Source organism: Vanellus vanellus (genome assembly GCF_965231255.1).
Source record: "Vanellus vanellus genome assembly, chromosome: 2".
NCBI lineage: Eukaryota > Metazoa > Chordata > Aves > Charadriiformes > Charadriidae > Vanellus > Vanellus vanellus.
In genome coordinates this window covers 104,188,807-104,209,666 of record NC_138906.1, presented here as the reverse complement: position 1 = coordinate 104,209,666, position 20,860 = coordinate 104,188,807, and the positions used below count along the sequence as shown (strand labels likewise).

The following is a 20,860-nucleotide window of genomic DNA, read 5'->3' as shown; positions in this document are numbered from 1 at the left end:
CAAGAAGGACTCCTGGCCTGGATTTGATGTTCTTTCATTCATACAGGTTCATTAGCAGCCAAAATCATCCTGCAGGCAGCACCGGCTCTTCTTCCTCACACTGCTTTTCCAGCTTCTCTGACAGGAGATAATGAGTTGCCAATTGTCTTAGGCTCATTAGCAGCATAATTTCACGTTTTAACTTTCCTACTACTATGTCTGAGGCACAAATCCTGGCTTTCCAGTCCCTGTGAACTAACTCTTCCTGTTGTAAGAAAACCCTTGGCAGTGTATTAAAGGGAAAAGATACCCCCTGAGATTTTTTTTCCTCTTTTTTTCTTCCAGGAACGTTCTTCACTCATCCACCTTGAAGCTAATTTAAGCTGGGAGACCTGCTCCTGCAATCTGGCAGCTGGCTTAAAAACTAACTGGTTGTAAGGTACTGCTAATCTTCTCAGGAGTATTCAAATCACATGTGACAAGCTCAGTGACACAGGGTTCGCTATTCTTGTTTTATATTTATGCCTGTCATCTACTCCTTCACTTAATCTATTTCCAAACCACCTACAACTGGTAGCACATTTTCCAAAAATAATTTAAAATAGCAAAACTAGACATTTCCCATGAGAATCCCCAGGAAGAAAAACCTAGGTTTTATCAGTATTAATTCTAAGCTGGCACTTCTTCCAAGAATTACTGTTCCCCTAAGAAGTGTTTTTGAGGCAACTTTACAACATAACTTAAAACAGGCTGCACATTACTCCAATCTCATACTTTTTATGAGAAGAGAAGACTAGCATCCAGCCAAAGCATACTTTGTACTTGTCTTGCTTATGGCTATTTTATAGACCGTGACCTTTCTGAGGAAGCACGATCCACCTAACCTAGCTGGAAAGGGCTGGTGTTCCAAGCAGTTATTTGGAGTTGAAAATGAACAGCAAAAATTGATCCCTGATGTAGCTCTGCTGGTGCTGTGTTAATGAACTCCCAGCCCAGAGAACCTCGTCTCAGCCACGTTGCTTTCCCAGTTGCCTAAAATGATAGATGGTGTATTTCCAATGCTGTTACACTCTAAGTAGAAGAACAACCATACGTGCAATGCCACTGAGCCTGCAGTCTCTGAAAAAGGTTAGGAATGAATACAAAAGGAACAAAAAAAACTAATGAAGGACTAGGACCAGCATACAGTACTGCTCCTCACAGTGTGCTCTTCTGGCTTCTAGCAGCTGGCAGCACAGAGGTTTACAGACTCAAAGGACATACCTGCAACTCTGTGCTTATTAGCCCTGATAGCCTTTCTTCCATGAGTCTAAGTGCTTTTGAACTAATTTAATCTTCCAACCTTCACAGCATCCTATGGCATCCCACTCTTTAATGATGTGCTATGGGAGAAAAATATTATTGCAAACTTCCATTTGGGAAGTAAATAAAGGTCACTTTAAATAAATGATTCCAACATTCCTGAATTTCAACTTTTAGCAATTTGTAAGGTACTATGTCTAGTAGTGACTATTAAGTCAAGCCCTCTCAGAAGTAGTGGTTAGTGGTATCACCCGCTAATAAGGGAAAATAATAAGAAACTGTCCTAGCCGTGCGAGTTGTACAACATACGAATCTTGGCTCTTCACTTACTAACTTGCTCTTCTTTGCTTTAAACCTGCTACCTGGTAACTCCATCTGAAGCTTCCTAATTCTTGTGCTATGATAAAGTGCTAATAATTACTCCTTATTCACCTTCTTCATTCACTTAATGATTTTATAACCTCTCCAGTTTCTCCTCTCAAGTCTTCTTTTTTTCCAGACTGTGGAGCTTTAGTTCATCTTCTGTAGTAGAGAAGCTGAAGACATTTCCCATGAGAATCCCCAAGAACCTCCAGCCAGCTTTCTTGCCCCTTTCTGCACCTTTTCTAATTCTGCTATGCCATCTTTGAGAGATGGGACTAGAACCACACACCAGATATTCAAGAGAGATGCTCACTGTGGGTTTATAAGGGCATTGGTGAAGCTTTGCTACTCCCCTCCTAATAAACCCAAGAGTCGATTTGTCTTTTCAACTACTACTGAGTGCTGAACCAACGTCCCAGGACTGTTGTTTTAGAAACTGGTATTAAGTCTCTGCACAGAGATTACCCAAATGGCCTCACATACTCCTTCCTGCCTCACATATTTCATACTGCTTTGCATAAAAAAAAAAAAGTTGCTGGAGCTGCTTTTCAGGTGCAAGCCTGCCAGCAGGAATTCCTAATCGAGACTACCTGCCATACGCAGCCAACACACCCGAAATGGGGTGCCAAGTGTCCCAGCCAGCTGCAGCAGGCAAGATGGGCAGGACACCTTGGGTTCGGGTTTCCTGCCATTTCCTGGCATGAGACCCTGTCTTCGCTTTCTTATGGTACTGTCAAAAGTGAGCGAGCTGAAATCTTCCCCGGGTGCCTACGTCAGGCTAGTTTGGTCTTGTTGGGAGTTGATTTCAGTAGGGGATTTTTGTGGTTTGGAGAGGGTTGCTTGGGATTATTTCGTATTGTTTCTCTCAGGCAAAACAGCTCCACCATTGCCAAGGAAGAGGCTCTTATCCATATTTAAAAGAAATAAATTGTGTGATCTTTCATTTGGAAATTACTAATGTTAGCAGTATTTGAGAAAAAGATTGTATTCATAGCAATGATATTTGCACAGCATTTTATTGAGTAGGAGACTTCCGACATTGCCACAGACATGCATCTATTTTCCAAACCCTTATCCTGTGAGGAGTCCTCATTTGTACAACCATCTTTGATTTGAATGCTTAAATTTGCAGAAAATCCTTCCTGGGTTAACCATACTTAGTTCCTGCAGGTCATGCTGGGCCCAGACACCCAAATGGGGTAGGAGGCCCATCACTCCTGTGAACAGCAGGAACCCCTGGCTTGGTGGGAACACGCTCTGGGTTGCACCAGACGAAACAAGCTTCAGGCTGAGGTGGAGGAATGCAGTGAAGCAAAGGAGGATTGCAATGAAGCAAAGGAGGCCAACGAACTCGAGGGAAGCAGCAGGGGAAGAGCAGGAGAACCAAGATTCACCTTGATGCAAAGGACTGCCCTGCTTTGGGGAGGATAGACAGTAATGAGGGATGTTGTTGTTCATAGGATCCTGGTTTATTTCTGTCCTTCAGCCTGACTCCAGTCCAGTGAGCTTCCAGCCCTTACCTAAGTACCTGACTTTAGCTCCCTCCCATCCACGTGTGTCATGACCTCCAGCACCTCAAATACCAACAAGCTGGATCCTTGCTCTGCAGGCAGGCATTTTCCTAACAAGATACAAGTTTGGAGCAGGCCAAAACCAAACACCGCCACTCCCCCTGACAGACAAAAAACCAACGAGGACCCGTCAGTGTTTTGTTGACTCCTCCCCATCACCCACTCTCCAGGGACTGCTTCCTCCTGGCACCCAGCATCACGAATAACGTCAGATCACAGCCAGTTGTGTGGCGCCAGTGCAAAGGGAACAAAAGCCAAGGCAGTTGTGGGGAAAAGGCCATTGTTCCAAAAAATTTAAATGATGTCACTCTGCTCCTTAACGGCACCAATAAAACATCCTTTCCAAAGGCGAGTGCCTCTCTCTGCAGTTGCCTGCAGTGAGGGTAGAAGGCATGGAATGGATTAGCCTGCTTTTTAGAGGCTAAACGTTTATCATAAAGCACCATGTTTCAGCATAGACTCTCTTCCCCACGGACACTAAGTCGAGCGGCACCGTGGTGCAGGTCTGGGTCCCTCAAAGGGACCTCACCTGACGTGGGGGCAGCAGTGACAACTTGAGCGTGCCTGTTCAGAGGGACGAGAGCTGCTCGTGCTCCTCATTACTGTACTTCCACTTACTAGTTGTCACCATTTGTGCTGTGGCATCTGCTAGAAATCTTAATCACGGGTTGTGGCCCCAGCGGAGTAGGCATGAACAGATGTAAGAATTACGTTTCTAATTATCTTAACACCTTTCCGGTGGGGTGTCATAAGCACAAGTTAATTAAGCCTCGTGCTAACCCTGTGATGCAGAGCTACAGCTATTTTTTTTTTCATTCTGATTCATGAATGAAGAAGCTGAGGGACCAGATTATACCTGCTACTCAGTCCCGAAGCCCAAGCCCTCCCCTGGCCTCCCTGCCCTAGACGCTTAGCTGCCTTCTCACCTGCCAGAATATCAACAAGTTTTGGCCTGTTGCTGATAAAATTAACAAACAACGTACTGTGCCCCTGCAAAATCCTATGAAAGTTTTCTTACAAAGATGAAAATCATAAGGCGTTTCAACATTCGTTACTTCTCCCTACCTCGGAGCCCTGGAAGCACCCCCAGCCCAGGCTGCCTCCTTTCAAAAACCCATGGGCCAGCCACAGATACACTCCTGAAGGCACCCATACCCATATGAGTCATTAGTCAGGTGAGGGATGGCTTGTAATTGTCCATGAGTTGTATCTCTCTGTCAATGCTCAGCATTTGGCCCTCGTGATGCTTGCAGCTATGGATGAACCTAAGGAGTGAATGTCAGACCTATCTTCCTTGCGCCCTACAGGCCACCAACACTGAACCACCTTCATTGTGGTAGATCCCAGCCAGCATGAAAATCTAGGGAATGGATGACACCTGGAATACCTACAGCTTGTGAGAAACATCCTGGGAGGCCAGGGAAGCTGCTGATGCTCTCCAGTGATGCATCCCAGAGCTATGTGTATAGGAGGACTACAGGAAAGAGCTGGCACTGCTACAGAGCCATGCTGGTGCACCAGATGTGCTCAGGTGGACTTTGGGCAGGAAGAGGTAGCAAAAGGCTCACTAGATATCCTGTTCTCCCTCTGAACCTTCACCGGGAAGGAGAAAACAACTTCAGCTCCTGTCTTGGAAGACACCTCCCTTCCAGCTCTCTTGCCAATACCCATGAGTTGGGTCTTTTGAGAGCCACACAAATACTGCCTGGCTCCTCTAGCTGCAGGGGAAGGGCTGGAAACAGGGAGGCTGGGGCAAACCGGGCTTGGTGGGCATCACTCCCTGTCTGCAGGCAAAGCACGTGCACCAGCAAGGCTGACTTCCCAGACGAACAGTGATCTCTTTCCATGGGCAAGCATCCCCTGAAATTGCATTTTATTTTTCAGATCAGTTTCTGAAAAGAAAAGCACAAGCAGAGCTGTCGGGGGAATCTCGAGCAGTCAGATGGAGAGATGATTAAAAGGACTTCAAGGTGACTCAAAGCAGACACTTAGAAATGGAGAGATGCGGAATTAAGCAACTACAAAACCCTTACCTAGAGTTTCCAAAAGTCCTTCATTGTACTTGCTAAGCACAACTTGCTGCTGTTCATGGTGATGATAAAAATTCCAGGCTTCAGCACTCAGTTAGATGAATTTCATAAAATAAACTCTCCCTCTTTTATTTCATAATCTTTTTATTGCAGAATCACTCTGGTAAATTGGCCGAAACCTAGAGTGCTGCATTCAAGCACTTTCTGTTCAAAACTCTTCAATGTGTCAGGGAAAAAAATAAGGAAGTCTGTTTCAGCCCAATTTTAATCCATCAGGTTTGAGGTTAATGTTTTTATATTTATTCATTTATTGCAGATTTAGAGGAATTGGCAAAACTGATCTCAGAGACGGCTTAATTTAGGAGTGATTGCTGTAGCACGATACCACTCTGCAGTAGCCTTACCAGTCAGAACAGCGTTTAAGAAAATACACCTGGACAAACGTGCAAATTATTATGAAGCCTTTTTTTTTACCAGTGTCTTGTATTTTGAAGAAATCCTTATCATTGAAAACTGAGGCTTCTTTGTTGAACTGTTTATGCTGGTGAGCTACAGGCAGACCCGTACTTAGTGGGAATGCTGTAGAACAGATGGGATCCCTGTTTTGCACATGATTCTGGAATGCAATAAAATTGTTTGGTTCTGGGAAACAGTTTTTCCTCCCATGACACTATCAAAACGGCCAAAGGGCCTGATTCTGAAATCCATACTCCCACAAGTAATCCTCGTTCATGCTTCAGGAAGATGCAAGTTATGAAGGAAAAAAAAAAAAAAGTACAAAAACATCACCTCTGGATAGAAATATCCAAATTTTCTGATTTTAAGAGGGTGCAAAAGGGAACTTGCTTTGGGAGGAAACAGATATATGGAACCTACGCACATTGCTAGCAGCAGAAACATGGGAAGGAAAACCTAAAGCTGTGATGACTTCAGGGAACTGTCCTGGAGAAGTGGTGTCAGGAATCTTCTGAGAGATTTCTCTTTTCAGCACCTTGAGCCAGCAATCCCAAACACTTCCCATCCCTTCTCACCTCACGGAGGACGTTGGTGTGGGACAGAGGTTAGAGCAGAGGTTACAAAACTGGGTCCTTCAGCAGCAGAGGTCAGGGAAGACACTTGGCTGAAACACTTAGGGCCGGATTCTTGGCTGGTATAAACCATCACGGCCCCCAAAAAAGTTACACTGAAGCTCTGCAGCTTTACACCCACTGAACATCTGGCCCTCAGCCTGTGGGAAGAGGATATAATGTGCCTCATGCTTCATGCATTTCTAAACAGCTGCTTTGAAGGACTCCTTCAGGCCTCACATGAGACTGTTTGCCCTTGCTGAGAGCTCTGGAAAGGATTGATTGTGCACAAATGACTTAAAACTTCAGTGTTTGCAGGGCACAAAGGCACGCTGAAAGACGTCTCTAATGTAGTGAGCTGCTTCTTGGCAAAGCTCTTTGCAAATCAGGTGGGGGAGGAAGAGATTATGTCCAGTCCCAGACAAGCCTCTCCGCACAGGAGTTTGCTTCAGTAGCTCTGACAGGATCAGGTGATTTCAGGCTGGTACAGCTATGTGCAACCGTTTGGCAAATATCAGATGGATTCTGCTATGTGAATATATGTGACCTTTCCCTCTAACCCTTTTTTATTATTTTTATTAATCAGGAAAAACATCTTTGAATCTACCTTTATCTTAACGCTGCCACTGGTCTAGCAGATCTGCCAAAAAAATATTGCAGAACTGACTTAAAAAGTCATCTGACTATTTTTTCTTTTTTTTTTTTTTTTTTTTTTTTACTAAGAAGCTTTTAGCTGGTATGTTACATTTTTTAGGGATTCAAGTTAGTAAGTGAAGAGCCAAGATTCATATGTTGTACAACTCGCGTGGCTAGGACAGTTTCTTATTTTCCCTTTTTAGCGGGTGATACCACTAACCACTACTTCTGAGAGGGTTTGACTTAATAGTCACTACTAGACATAGTACCTTACAAATTGCTAACAGTTGAAATTCAGGAATGTTGGGATCATTTGTTTAAAATGACCTTTAGTTACTTCCCAAATGGAAGTTTGCAATAAATTATATTTTCTTGAAGATTCTGATTGCTTCTTCCATTTAATTGCACCCTGTGGGAGGCTAAAAACCTCTCCGTGCTTTTGGTGAGGGACTGAGACCGAGCAAAAGTCATACTCTCCTACCTTGTTACCAAACCCCATGCTTCAGCTGCCAGGACTAACAAAGATGCTAGATAGCATTCATATGAGCTAAATGGTTACCCAAAAGAGATACAAGCCAGTTTGAGATTGAGAAGAACTGCAGAGGGCTGCCACAGGTAGGTTTCTCTGTTCACTAAGCAAGTTGGATAAGCACTCGGACCATAAGCAGAAGGCAGGCATGATTATGTCTTCATGATAGCAGCTTTCTTGTGCATAGACTAACTTTGAAAATTAACAGTACTACTTTTCTTTCCATTTTATTAATTTAAGGAAGACCTGGTCAGCTTAACTCCATTAGAAGATTTTGCAACTACTGCAGAAAAGTTACTCCAGTGTCCCAGCGTGTGCTTCAATAGCCCATTCAGTTTCACACAGAAAAGGTGCTCGGGAAGATAAAGATGGTACCAATTGAATAAATTATTTGATAGCACTGGACTAATTAGAAGATGTATCCTGCACTTGCCAACTTACAATTATGCTTCAATTTACTGCAGAAGTAGGACCAACAATAAAGGGACAAAGTGAAGCACAGTTTTCTCTTGGGGGAAGAGAACCAGGCAGACGCTCCCACACCTCAGGCCTGTAATCAGCAGTGCTGTCTTTAAATCAGTTCTGTTTCAAAAGTATGTGCAGCCATCATTCTAACATCGTAAGTAGCTGCTATCTGCACAGCAGCTTTCTTCTAGAGATGAAGCTTAAAGAGCTTTCTAAAAATTAACTCAGTGCTTCTTGAACAGCCATTGAAAGTCCCAAACCTATACTACCAACCAGTAAAACCATTGCTAGAACCTCTGCTTTCTCCCTTTTTCTTCTTCCTACTTTTTTTTTTTTTTTTTAATTAGTCCCTGTTACACTTACTATCAAGCCATAAAAGCATGCAGTGGACATGGAAACCTTGCTGGTGCTATTTGAGGTGTATGAGCTGCCACATGTAAAGTTTGTGTTGATTCCAGCGCTCTTTGGTAAGAAATCACATAGTAAACAACATTTTTACACCACATGGAAGTAGAAGGACCTACTTCTGGAAAACTGGTGGCAGATGAGATCTATTTTTCTTCTGAAAGGAATGATATCTGGGAAATGTTATTGCTTTTTCATGTTTTCCCCCTTAGTTAAGAAAGGAAAACCAAGAATCAAAGCAATTGAGAGGGAGAAAAAAAAATCATGAAATTAAGCAAATACATGTGCAGAACAAATAGAATTTGAATATTCCTATGTTTTGTGGGCACTGTCTTATCTTGGTGATTCATATAGCCAGAGCATGCTTTGAGGGCAGAATAAGGAGCACGATCCTCTCTGCTCCTTCCTCCCACCCCCAAACTCACCTCTGCAAATCAAACTCGCCTTTGACATCCTTGCAAAGCACTGTTGCTTTTAACCTCAATTTAGGTGTAATTTGGAAAGAGGACAATCGGTTTGATAACCCACCCTACTCCTTATCTGGTGATGCTCAGAGTTTGGCCGCTGGGGCGGTGGTATCCCAGCAGCTTTGTTTCCCGCGTTATTTGCACGCTGATAAGTGTCAATACGTAACCAGTTATAGAATATCCACCAGTTGAGCCAAAGGCACAAATTTTTGGCTGACACATGAGCACATTGATCTGATCTACTGAAGCCAGGGTACCTGTGTGCAGATGGCATGGGGACCTCCTCCTGCTGCCCCCGGCACGTCGGCAGCACTCACACTGTTCCCTTCCCAGCGTTATTTCAAAACAGAAGAAAACTGAGCTCTAAAATGCAGTGCTCCTGGCACCCCTTTGTGGCCAAGTTCTCACCCCCCGGTGCTGCTTCTGGCCCTTTTGGGCATGGCACGCCTGTTCGGAGGGGGAAGGGGAGCGTGGCTTTCCCCCCTGCTTTTGGGCAGGGTTGGCAGGCACGCCAGCCTGAGACCTCTCGGGGCATGACCACCACAAAACCCAACGGTGGGGTGGGGAGTAGTATTCTGGAGAAACACAAAAGGGAAAAGGACATCGGCAGCGTGGAGCAGTTCTCTGGAGAAATCCCGGGAGCTGCGACAGCAAAAGGCCGCCTCTCTGCTCGCTGTGAGCTCTGCAGTGGGGCTAAGCAGGTGCCATTCCCTCAGCTACAGCTCTGGCCTCTCCTCTTTGGAGTGTTTTGTAGTAAAGCCACGCAAGAGGTCTCCTCAGTGCTTCATCATAATGGTAGAAAAGAAGCATTGGGTTTCCCCACCCCGTGAGAACAAACACCCGTCTCTCTTCACTCTTTTTTCCTATTAAAAGCACATACATCTCTTGAAGGCCCGAAGGCGAAAGCTCTTAAAATGAAAGAAAAAGAAGACATTTCACCCCCACAAGGGATGGGACAATGGAAAACCACTGAAGCAGCTGGTCTCCTGTCCTGGAGCATCCATTACCGCCGTGGCTGGCAGCATTCTCTCTCCTGCTCCCCTCTAGGTAGGCTCCTGCGCTGGAGCAACCGCTGTTCCCTGGCATTGTCCTCTGCGCTTGACGAAGTAGAAACCATTCTCGCGGTGGCAGGAACATCGCTCCCTACGAGCAAAACAATAGCTGCCATGCCCGCTCCCCTCTGCTTCATTTTGGTTTACATTTAAAGAAACCAAAACCAGTCTGTCATTGCAGCAGCTGCCCCAAGCCCTTGGGACTTGCTATTTGTGACTCTTGCAAATTCAGCCTGGGGAGGGGGGGAGAAAGATAAATCCTTGGGTGTGAGTCTGGGGTATTTTTTCACCCCTCAGAGCATGCAGATGACATGTCAATACTAACGAGGCATGCAGCTAATCATGGAGAAGCCCCTCTCATGCTGGAAAACAGCATTGCAGGAGGGCGAGTCAGACACATGTTGCAGCTCCTTTCCTAGGTCTGGTAAACAAAAAGCCTTGAAAATAGGAATATCTACCCATTTTTTAAATGGCCTGTTAGGATCCCTGGGCTGTGGCATCCCTGGGCGAGAAACGGGAGTATTTAGTGGCGGTGCTGCACGCAGGAAGGGGCTGTGTGGCTGGGCGAGAGCAAGCGTGCCCCCGTGCTCCGGATGCAGCTGGGGACCAGGCTGCAATGAAGGGCTGAGACATGGACACCTGGGAAGAAACGGTGATTTAAAAGCTCTACAGGTCAGAAACAGGGTAAACTAACTACGGATTACCAAAACAGATGAAGATTTATAGAAATTGTCAAAGGAATGCAGTGCCCTTGGCAAGCAATGAGAAAAAAAAAAAAGCCCTGAAAGGTGCCTGAGCGAAAGCAGTTAAATTAAAACCATCTTTGCGGCTGAGTTCGAGGAGGAAAACAGCTGGTAGGGGCTGCGGCCACTGGTGAAACCTGGGGAGCACACAGAGTGTTTTGGTTCCTGCTGGTATAGGGAGCTGAAGTCACCGCTCATCAGAGCACAGCGCGGGCGCGGGAAGGGAAGGCAGGAGAAGAAGGCGTTTTCTCAAGCTGTCTTAGTCGTGCCTCAGCTCTGCTCCGGAGGAAAGGGTTTAAACCTGGAATTAATTTGGAAATGGAAAAGAAAAAGTCTGTCTCAGCAAATTTGCAAAATTGGACCGAACTGGGTTTCGGTGAAGCTTCATTGAGAAGTATTCACTTCTCATAAATTCTTATATAATATTAATAAAGAATATTCATAAATAACATTAATGAATAAAATAATATACTCTTTAACAAATAATTATATAATATTATTGTACTTTTATACTAATTAAAGCGTACAGCCAGCCTTTCATGCTGTGACCCTCTACCCATGTGTGCGCCGATTTTAGCCTAATCAACAAGCTATCCAGAAACTGGTCCCCCAGATCAGCATGGGTAAAAATTATTTATATTGCTTTACAAAAAAATGGATTTTTAACTCAAATTGTTTTGTTTTTTTTTTAAAGTAAACCACTTGCATTTTAAAAGTCTGTTCATCATTATGTTTGAAGTCATGGCAACATGTAGTAAAACCTAAACAAAAAATAATTGAAATTAAAATATCTTTTTCAGGCTTACTGATGGAATTTTTTAAAAGGCAAACAGATCAACTGAGAAAAACCAGCAGAAACCAAATTTTGTTGAAGTAGTTTGAAAAGAACTTTTGCTAGCAGTAGCCTCTTTGGAGGTATAAAGAGCATATTTCCTCATATGATTGTATTCACCTTGTTTACTGCAACAAATGTTTAATGTAAGGTGGAAAAAGGGATCAGGAACGGAATAGCAGAAAAGCAGCTCTTCCTATGGGCGAATAAAAAAAATAAAATAAAAGGAGAGGCAGTGATCTACCACTTTTAAATCCTCATAGGGTAGAAGAAATAGAAACAACATTAGCTCCACTCCCCAAATACAGTAATTTGTGTCCTCAATACACCTGTTAGCTTCAAAGACAGGGCAGATGAGAAGAAGAGGATTGTGTATTCATGTGGTGGTGGAAATATGAACAGGATCTTCTTCAATGGCTGCTGCTGCCAGGGGAGGGAGAGTGGAAGCCCCTTTAGCCCTGCTGGTAAAACAACCCCTGTCTTATGCTTTGAAAAATGTATCTTTATTCTTTATGAATCCAGTGTGTCTTCCCAGCTTTTATTTCACCCAAAAATATTTTTTTTTTTCTTAATTTTCATTGAATTCTCATTCTGGTTACACACAGCTTGGTAGGCATTATTAGTTTGAAGAATCTTTATTATATAAAAGAGATGGTAATGAAGCATATGCACTCCCTGAAGATAGCATAAAATAAAATAAAAAGCCAAACAAATTTAATCTCTGCTTCTCAAATGAACATCGCAAACACAAGAAGTACCAAATATAAAGTTAAGACTAAAATTAAATTGTTTATTGATTGCCAACTGTCGAGAACTTGCTTTTTCATAAAAAAAAAAAGTAATCAAACTAAAAATTTGAAACAAAAATTAATACCGCTCTTTCCTTCTCTGTGGTTGTGATTTTGAATTCCACCACATCACCGTGTGCCTGAAATGAGTCAGAGCACTCCCAGGGCTCTTTCCTCACCCGGGAGGTAATGCAAACTGCAGGGTCCCTGTCCGAGAGCCAGCTGGAGGGACGGGGGGGCTGGAATAACATCCCGCCTGAAGTCCCTGCTCATGCTCCCAGCCACGCGATTAATACCGGTATTTCCCCCGTTGGAGGTTACACGACAAGACCAGTACTTTAGATGCTGATTAACTTCTCTCCAGTGAGCTGGCCTTGTTGCTCCAGATGTTGAACCACTAAACCATACAGACCCAGCTGTTGGATTTCAAGGTCCAGCTTTAAATGGAAACATCCCAAAAGGGATGTTCAGCCCCTGAGCGCCCCGGGGATGCCGTATCTCCACAGCTTGGCCTTTGCCATCACAGCAGGAAAGCGAAGCCGCTGCGTTGCTCGTGCTAAGATAACAAGAGGGAAAGACCGAGTTCACACAAACATTTCCTTTCTCAGCTTTCCAGAATTTATTTTTCCAGTTTAACATACATCAAGCCTCCCAAATGCAGTGCAAGCCCAGGACATGTGGCAAACGTTGATTTCAGACCCATTTTCCAATAAGCTGGAGCTGGTTTGTAGCTGGGGCATATGCTTTGATCCTCCCACTTGGAGTCACATGAAAAGTCAACTTAGTTCTTTTTTTTTCCCTTAAATTCATGGGTATTCCCCATCACTGCCATTGACACCTGCCTGGCAGGTCTGGAGGAGGGGAGATGGGCGATCTGTCACGTCTGCTGGCACTTTGTGCTCCTGCCTCCGACATGGGCAGACGATCCCAGGAGATGTCGAGCAGCAGAAAACTGGTTGCACAGGTCTGTGCCTTGTCCTCAGCTTCTTTACATCACGACTGATGTTCTGGGCAGGACCGTGTAGGAAAAAATGCCACTGTCAAAGGCTCTCAGTGACTAAAAGAAATTGAAGAGAAAAGCTCTGTTAGAATTATAAAGGCCCTTGGCAGAAGATGGAAAGACCGAAGTTCCTTCGAGATTCTCAAATTAATAACCCACCTAATTAATAAGGGCTGCTAGCAGAGGGAGGCGTTCCGCTGATTTATTTCAAGTAGGGAGTGGTGGAAACTCTCCTCCTAACCCTGACGATCTGTGGACTCCAATTAATGACTTGCAGTGCTTTTCAGATCCTGACACTCTTTATGAATAACCAGCGCCGCCTGGAAAGTTCATGCAGGTCCCCGTGGCCATGCACCGACCACCTCCGACCACCCCTGTGCTCAGGGAAGAGGAGGGCATCGCATCACTTTGGGTGTACTTTCAGCATCCTGAATGATTTTGGCAGTGGGACCACTCACCACCCACCGCCGGTGAAACCAGTCAGGTGCACACGCCTGCCAAGGGCTGGGGGCTTAATACCACCCTAAAATAAAGCGTTTTTTATTTTGCGACTGCCCTGAAAGGCTGGCAGCGGTGCAGGTGCAAAATAAAACAAAATACAATAAAGATAATAAAAATCGCTGTATTGGGGGGTGGTGTTAGGCCCTGAGCAGCCCCTCCAGCCCCGGCTATCGCCTCTCCCGTACATGAATGGAGCACCCCCAACCTCGTTAATCCCCCCTACCCCACTCCAACTCTGCCGCCCCCTGCTCGGTCCTGCCGGAGCCGTGCCCCAGCCGCAGTCCGGAGAGCGGTGACGGGCTGGCAGCAGCCCCTCCAGCCCCGGGGGCAATTCCCGCAGCCATTCCCTGCGGTACATCTGCCGCCACCCCCGCCCCGGCGTCCCCGGGGCTCCCCCGCAGCCTCCCGCACACGTGTGGGGCCGGGGCGCGCCTCGGCCACCGAGAGGCGGGGTGCCGCCGGGGTGGGCGGGGCCAAGCGGGGGTGTGGGCGGGGCCAAGCGGGGTGGGTGGGAGGGGCCCGGTGGGCGTGGCCCCGCCGGCCCAGCCGCCAGCCGCGGGCGCGCGGCTGTTGGGAGCCCGGAGCGCGAGCCCAGCGCGAGCGGCCGCTCTCATTGGCGCGCCGGGACAAAAGTGGAGCGGTAGCGGGGCGCCGCGTGCCGGGCCATCGGCTCGCGGGGGCGGCCCGGGGGGGGCGCGCGGCCCGCGGCGGGCGGACGGGCGGACAGGAGGCGGCGGCGACGCGGAGAGGAAGGGGTGGTGGTAGTGGTGGGGGGGTTAAGTGGTGAAAGGCAGCGGGGCCGGGAAGATGAACCGGAGTTTCAACAAATCTCAGACTCTGCGGTATCTGGAGTGCAGCGCGGTGGAAGTGAAGAGTAAGGTGAGGAGAGCGCGGTGCGGCCTCGACCGGCGGCGGCCCGGTACGCCCCTACCCCGGCCCGCTCCCGGCGCCTCTCCCGTAAATGAATGGAGCACCCCCCACCCCGTTAACCCCCCCTACCCCACTCCAACCCCGCCGCCTCCTGCTCGGTCCTGCCGGAGCCGTGCCCCAGCCGCAGTCCGGAGAGCGGTGACGGGCTGGCGGCAGCTCATGGAGAGGCGGGGATCGCCGCTCCGGGCGCAGCTCCCGGCCTCGCCCCCGGCGAGCCGACCCTACCCGGCGTGAGGCGGTGGCGGCGGCGCGACCCTTCTCCGCCCGCCCCCGGGGCGGAGGCGGCGTGGCCGGGACGGGCGGGCGCCGGGGGCCTCGCGCCCGCCGCTCCCGCTCGATCTTTTGTTTCGCCGCGGGGACTTCGGCGCTAACTTTGTAGGGCAGCTCGGAAAGCGGCGGTGGCGGGAGGGTCGGGGCTGGGGCCGGGGACTCCGGTGGGCGAGTGGGAGCGCGGAGGCGGCGCCGACCACCCCCGGGGTACTCCTGGCCACCCCCCACCAGCGCCGGCCGGGTGGTTCGGCCATCTCCCGGGTAGTGGGTTCTGGTCCTCCGGCGCGGTTTGGCTGGAGGAGGGGAGGACTGGGAGGGAGAAGGGCCGGGTCCCCCCCGGCCGGTGCTGGCAGCGGTGGGGACGGAGTTGGGGTCTGCAGGGCTGGCGTGGGCAGGAACAGCTGCCTGCCGGAGCTCGGCTGCTTAAAATCACGGTATCGGTTGGCTGTGTCTGTGGTTGGTCTTGCCGAGAGCTCTCTTCGAGAGGCTGCGGTGGCTCTTGGTTGAACCAGTGCATCCGAATCTCGCCTGCCCACCTCTTGTGAGCAAAAATAAGTAGCATTTAAGCAGAACTGAGAAATCTCCCTGGGAGCCTGTGTTTTAGGTCCACGTAACAGAAAAGGTGTAGGGCGATGTATAGGTTGAAAAGAGTATGGGGTAACACTAGCGTGTCCTGGAATTGTGCACGTTCCTGATGACCTGCGGAGATGGTATTGGAGGCAGTGTCTCCGGGACTTTGTGCTCGGTGCTCCCCATTTTTGTTCCTTGCTGCGGTTAATGTTTGCATTTGCATCAAACAGCCTTGAGGGACATATAGATCTGAGGGTGGTGGGATGGCTTCAGTGGGAGAACTATCTTACGTCCAAGGGACTCTCTAGTCATTTCTAAATGTGGCACCTGAAGTGTAGGTTGAGGCCCTTATTTCCTAACCTCCTCTTGCCACTTGAAGGGGCTCAGCTGGTCTGGAAAGTTCCATCCTGCTTCCGTTACTGGCAAGTTTTAATTCAGTTTAGAATCATAGAATCATTTACGTTGGAAAAGACCTATAAGATCACTGAGTCCAACTGTAATGGTTCTAAGGTGTGTAACCAATGCACAACATTCATTGTGGCCCCCAAATGCTCCAGATCCTGTTACTGAATTATACCTTGTGCACTTTATGAACTTCAAACTAAAACCTTGACCACAGATAAGATTTTTTTTTTTTTTTTAAATTCATCCTCTCTCTTCTACTTTAATATTGCCATAGCTTGAGTTTGTTGTATCAGCAATTAAAAAGCAACCTTATAATGAACACCTCAAAGCCTCCTTTACAGCTGCAGGAGTCCTGTAAGTGAATCGTATGTAGTTGTATAGACACAGAGTGATTTAGGGAGCTTATTAAGTGTACGAATGACTGCAGACTTCTGGAGAGAAGGAAAATAAACTTGTATGGGCAAGAGGGGTTTACCAGAGACCTTGGGTAGCTTAGGGATGTTGCTGCTGATGACCCAGAAATTACTTTAGAGAACTGTACTGCATTGGAAGGAAACTTGAAATAGAGGTTAAATTCAAAATATCCTTCTGAGGGCCTGCCTACACCCAGTGAGGATCCATTAATGTGCAGCGTGGGTCAGTGGAGGCTGTGCAGTTGAATTTCCTGGTGGGCTTATACTGTTAGTGTGACTTGTGCGCAACAATATCTAGACTGTTTATTTAGCAGGCTGTTGCAGGTTGTTGGCAAACAGAGATTGGTACTGACATTGCGGGATAGTTTTCTTTTGTCTGTAAAGCTTGTAGGTTCCCTCTCATGGAGTTACTCTGCAGTGGTTAGAAGCAGATCCAGTGAAAAGCTCTGGCTAATGGTACCTGGCAAGGTACTGTATAAAGACTTTATACTTCCTGTTAAAATATGGTAATCTTGTAAGGTGGGTTATGACGCTGCCTGTCTTGTCCCTGTGGATCACTGGGTTGTCCTGTTGCAATCATCTGGAAATTTGGATTGTTTTTTTGTGGATTGAGTGTTGTGGATTGAGTGGACTATCTAAGGCTGGGGAAACAAAGAGATTCAATAATGCTGCTTTTGGGAGCCCTGTGTAGTCAGCCTTTTAAACGTTTTAGTTGCCTGTGTTTTGCAAGTACAAGGCCTGCCTGGGCCTGCCTGAGAACTCGAAAGTTGAGTCTGAGAACTCATGATTTTGCAGCTATCGCCTGAGAGCGCAGCCTGCCAGGTGAGCGGAGGTGGGTGCAGCTCAGCCTCTGCGCCGGGGCATGCTGCTGGCCGGGGATCAAGGGATTCTCAGGTGGCTTTTCAAAGGCTGGGGAAGTGGCAGGCCGTGGGCAGGTGGAATCCCTTTTAGCAGAGGAGCCGGGTGTGAGTGAACGCCGCTTCTACACAGCAGCGTGAAATAGCTTTTTCTCCTGCTCTGAAGATTGAGTTGGACGTGAAGGAGATCTGGAAAAAATAGCTGTGGGGAGTTGGATGGCTGATAGTCTGCAAACACTGGGTTTTTGGTAGCCCTGCCTCTGTTATGATAATCAGGTGGTTCCTTCCTAAAGGATAAACCGCCATCCAGCTGATGTGTTGTATTAGTCATGATTCAGAAATGGCTCCTGTGAAAACTGACCGAGGTTTTCCTGGATTTCCTGAGTTCCTTTCCTTTTCTTCAAAGGAAAGCTCTTGAAAGTTGGTTTGTGCCCTTGTTTATTGGAAGTTTGATAGTTTGTCAGATCCTTAGTGCCATACTGGATAGGACACTTCTCTGGAATCCCCAAGTATCCTTAAATTTCAAGATTCCTGATGTGTGTCAGAGTATTATTTAAAAAAAAAATAAAATAAAAGGGAGGGAGGGAAGAAGGAAGGGAGCTTCTTGGTGGCTGAACTCACTCCAGTTTTTCAGCATCCTTCTTGTGCTGAAGGGCCGAAAACTGCACATGGTATTCCTCTTCCCTTGTCCAGTAGACATGTGGATGATCAGATTTCAGCAGGTCTAAACCAGCCTGTACCTTCCCTGGACCTAGCCTGACCCATCACCTCCACTGGGAATGTGGCCCAGAAGCATGCTTCAGCTCCTGACACTCATGTCTCTGGATATTTTAATGCCTTGTTGCTACCTGGTGGGAGCATTTGCAGTGATATGTTCTCTGGCTACACGTTTTTGCAGAAGGATGAGTTTTGTAGTACCTCTTGGCGTACGTGAGGTCGGTTTTCCTCTGGGCGACTGTAAGGTGCTGCAGAAGTCTCTCGAATCGCTGTGTTGCAGCAAATACTGAAGGAGAAAACAGAGCATCAGCCATCTGTGCACACCTCTGTTTTCAGACAAGGCAGTGATGGAAATTGATATAGTCTTCTGCTTTAAGAAGTCCCCTTCCTTCGGGCTCTGTGCTTCCTCCCTTCCTCTGTCTCCTCCCCTGAGAGCTGGCCTTATAATCAAAACACTTAAAAGCTTATTGCTAGATAGGAAAGCGGAAGGATACAGAGAAACCTGCTCAGAAATTGGCACGTCATAGGAAAATATTAATTGAATTGTAATTATACCTTATCCCTCTTCTCCCGTCTTTCACGACAGACTAAATTAGAAGCTCACTACTTATCTAGGTGTTGTCTGTGTAGCTCAGGATTAATGTTTCAGCCCTTTTAGACAAGATCTGAGAACACATTATCTTGCTGGCTTAAAACAACTGTGTATTCTCATATGTCTAGTACTCACTGGATCCTTTCCCCTATCGGGTGACAAGTGAAGTATCTATCCCCTCTGAAGAAATTACCTCTAATCTCTGAAAAAGGTTCCCAGATGACCCTTTCTCTCCCTCTTCTCCCTTTTACCAAGAGCTCCAGCACATGTGATGTGTGGGGCTTTTTTTCTTTGTTTTGTTAAGAATCTCTCATGTGGCCATGAGATCCCAAACCTGTTTTTCGTTTTCTCTCCTTAGCTTTACAGGGAGGTTGCAGGCCCCTCTCCCCGTGACTGTAAGCCTACAGAAGAACAAATACTTTTGAAATAGGAATTCCTATATTAATGGTGAGATTTCTCTTTAGTTACAGCTCCATGTAGCTGGTCTTGTCTTGTCTTGTCCTACTCTGAGTGAAAAGAGGTTGGTTTTTTGTGTTTTTTTTTTTTTTTTTTTTTTTTTTAAATTGTATATACAGCTTTTCGAATAGGAGGGTAGCTGTCAACCCAAGTGTGTATTTCTTTTCCAGTCACTTGGATATTCTGGAATAGTAGAGGTATAAGATTGCCTCAGGCCTTTGTGAAAGTGTGGGGTTTTCTTTTCCACTTTGAAACTAACAGTTTTATGTTTCTGTCTTAAAAGCAGCAAAGAACTATTTTTCTACTACTACTATATGATTTCCTGCAAGCTGTATACATGAGTAAGAACTAATTTCCATGTTTTCAAAAAGGGCTAAATGCACTCATGGTTTCCTGAAAAATAGTCCTTTGGAAAAAAAATCTTGTTGCTGCTGAACCTTCTCAGATGATGGAACTTTTGATAATGGCTGAGGATTATAAAAGCATAGCTACCTGACTCAAGTGCTGACTGTGACATCTCTGCCTTATTAATAGTGTCATCTTTTCTTGCATTACAAACTGATTTACAAATTAATAATGTGATTAAGATCCTACTACTGTAAACAAACCCACTAAGATAAATATATCCAGTTAACTATAACCATATTTATTTTTGCTCTCTTCTCTCGTCCTGTTTTGACTTTGTTCCAGTAAATGTTGGTGTTCAGATGGATGCCACAAATGGATTTTTAATGAATTTTCAATCATATTCTGATGTGTCCAGAGTATAGACGTGATTATGTTAAAGTCCTCAAAGAGAAGCATGTTTAGGATCACCTATGCTCTGAGCTCTTATGAAGTCACTAGCGGGTAAAATGATGTGTTTTGGTCTTGGGCAAGTGTAGAAGTCGGTGCTTCAGCAAGCCTGCACAACTGCTAGGTTGATGTAATATCCAGACAGCTTGTAGGTGGTTTGCCCTGCTCATGTGGTGTCTCCTCTTTTTTAGGAGGAGTGTACTTACGCTTGTTATGTAAAGATAGCTGTTTTAAACCTTTCACATCCTTTTTTATTCCGTGTCCTCCCCCCTCCCTCCCCAAGTTGCTGGTACAGCTCAGACACCTTTGCGTGTCCACATGACCGTTTAGCTATTACAGTATATGTCCACATATTGTGTATTTGAAAGGTGTAAAGTATCACACCACGCAATGTTACGACTCCAGCAATAGCGGTAAGAGCAAACTTGCTTTTACCAGTCCTCCTGTAAAGAGATTTTAAAGGTCTGGTTCTTCTCTGTCTGGTGTTAACTATGTGAGAGAGGTCTACAAATTGTGTTTTCCAGCCTTCTGTACTTTGATTTCACTCTAGCCCTGAAGCCTTACAGGCCTTCTGAAGTTTTAAGAAATGTTTTCCATGTGTGGCATACTTTAAAATTGATCAAAAAGCATCACTCTTCTTAAACCTACAGGATGTTAAAACAGACTTTAAGTCTGCTTTAAGTTTTTAAGCAGTACTTTAGATTCTTCCAAGTTAAGGTCATACTTGTCATGCCTAGAATAAAACTCAAATAAGTGCAGTGAAAAGCCCTGTAACCAGCTGATTTAACTTCTGGTTTTGAGCTTCAAAACATATTTGATTATATGCAAACCAAATGTGGCACGGACTCAGAAAACCGCAATGCTTCCCCCTCTCAAATGAAGACAGTATGCCACAGCAATAGCAACTTGAGATGGTCTGGATTGTTGCAAAATGTGTCAAGAGAAAGAGATGGTAAACTTCAATCTCTTAAGAAATCTTGCCTCTGTTCCTTTCCCTCCCAGTTTGCTGAGCTTCTGACAGCAGGTATTGTGTTTACTCTGATGTGCTAAATAGCATCTATTAAACTCCTGGTTGCTCTGTTATTACAAATCTTTGTTTTTCATAGTAGGATGGCTTTCTGAAGT

At 46.1% G+C, this 20,860-nt stretch overlaps 1 protein-coding gene across 1 annotated transcript in view; it reads left to right on the top strand.

Annotated features, from left to right (window-relative positions):
• Positions 1-14,517: 14,517 nt before the first annotated feature.
• The window catches only part of PARD6G (par-6 family cell polarity regulator gamma), a 69,134-nt gene continuing 62,791 nt past the window's right edge, over positions 14,518-20,860 (top strand). The window contains exon 1 of the mRNA XM_082499358.1: positions 14,518-14,609. Coding sequence (XP_082355484.1) covers positions 14,538-14,609 — 72 coding nt within the window. The 5' untranslated portion in view covers positions 14,518-14,537. The remainder of the gene's footprint in view (positions 14,610-20,860) is intronic.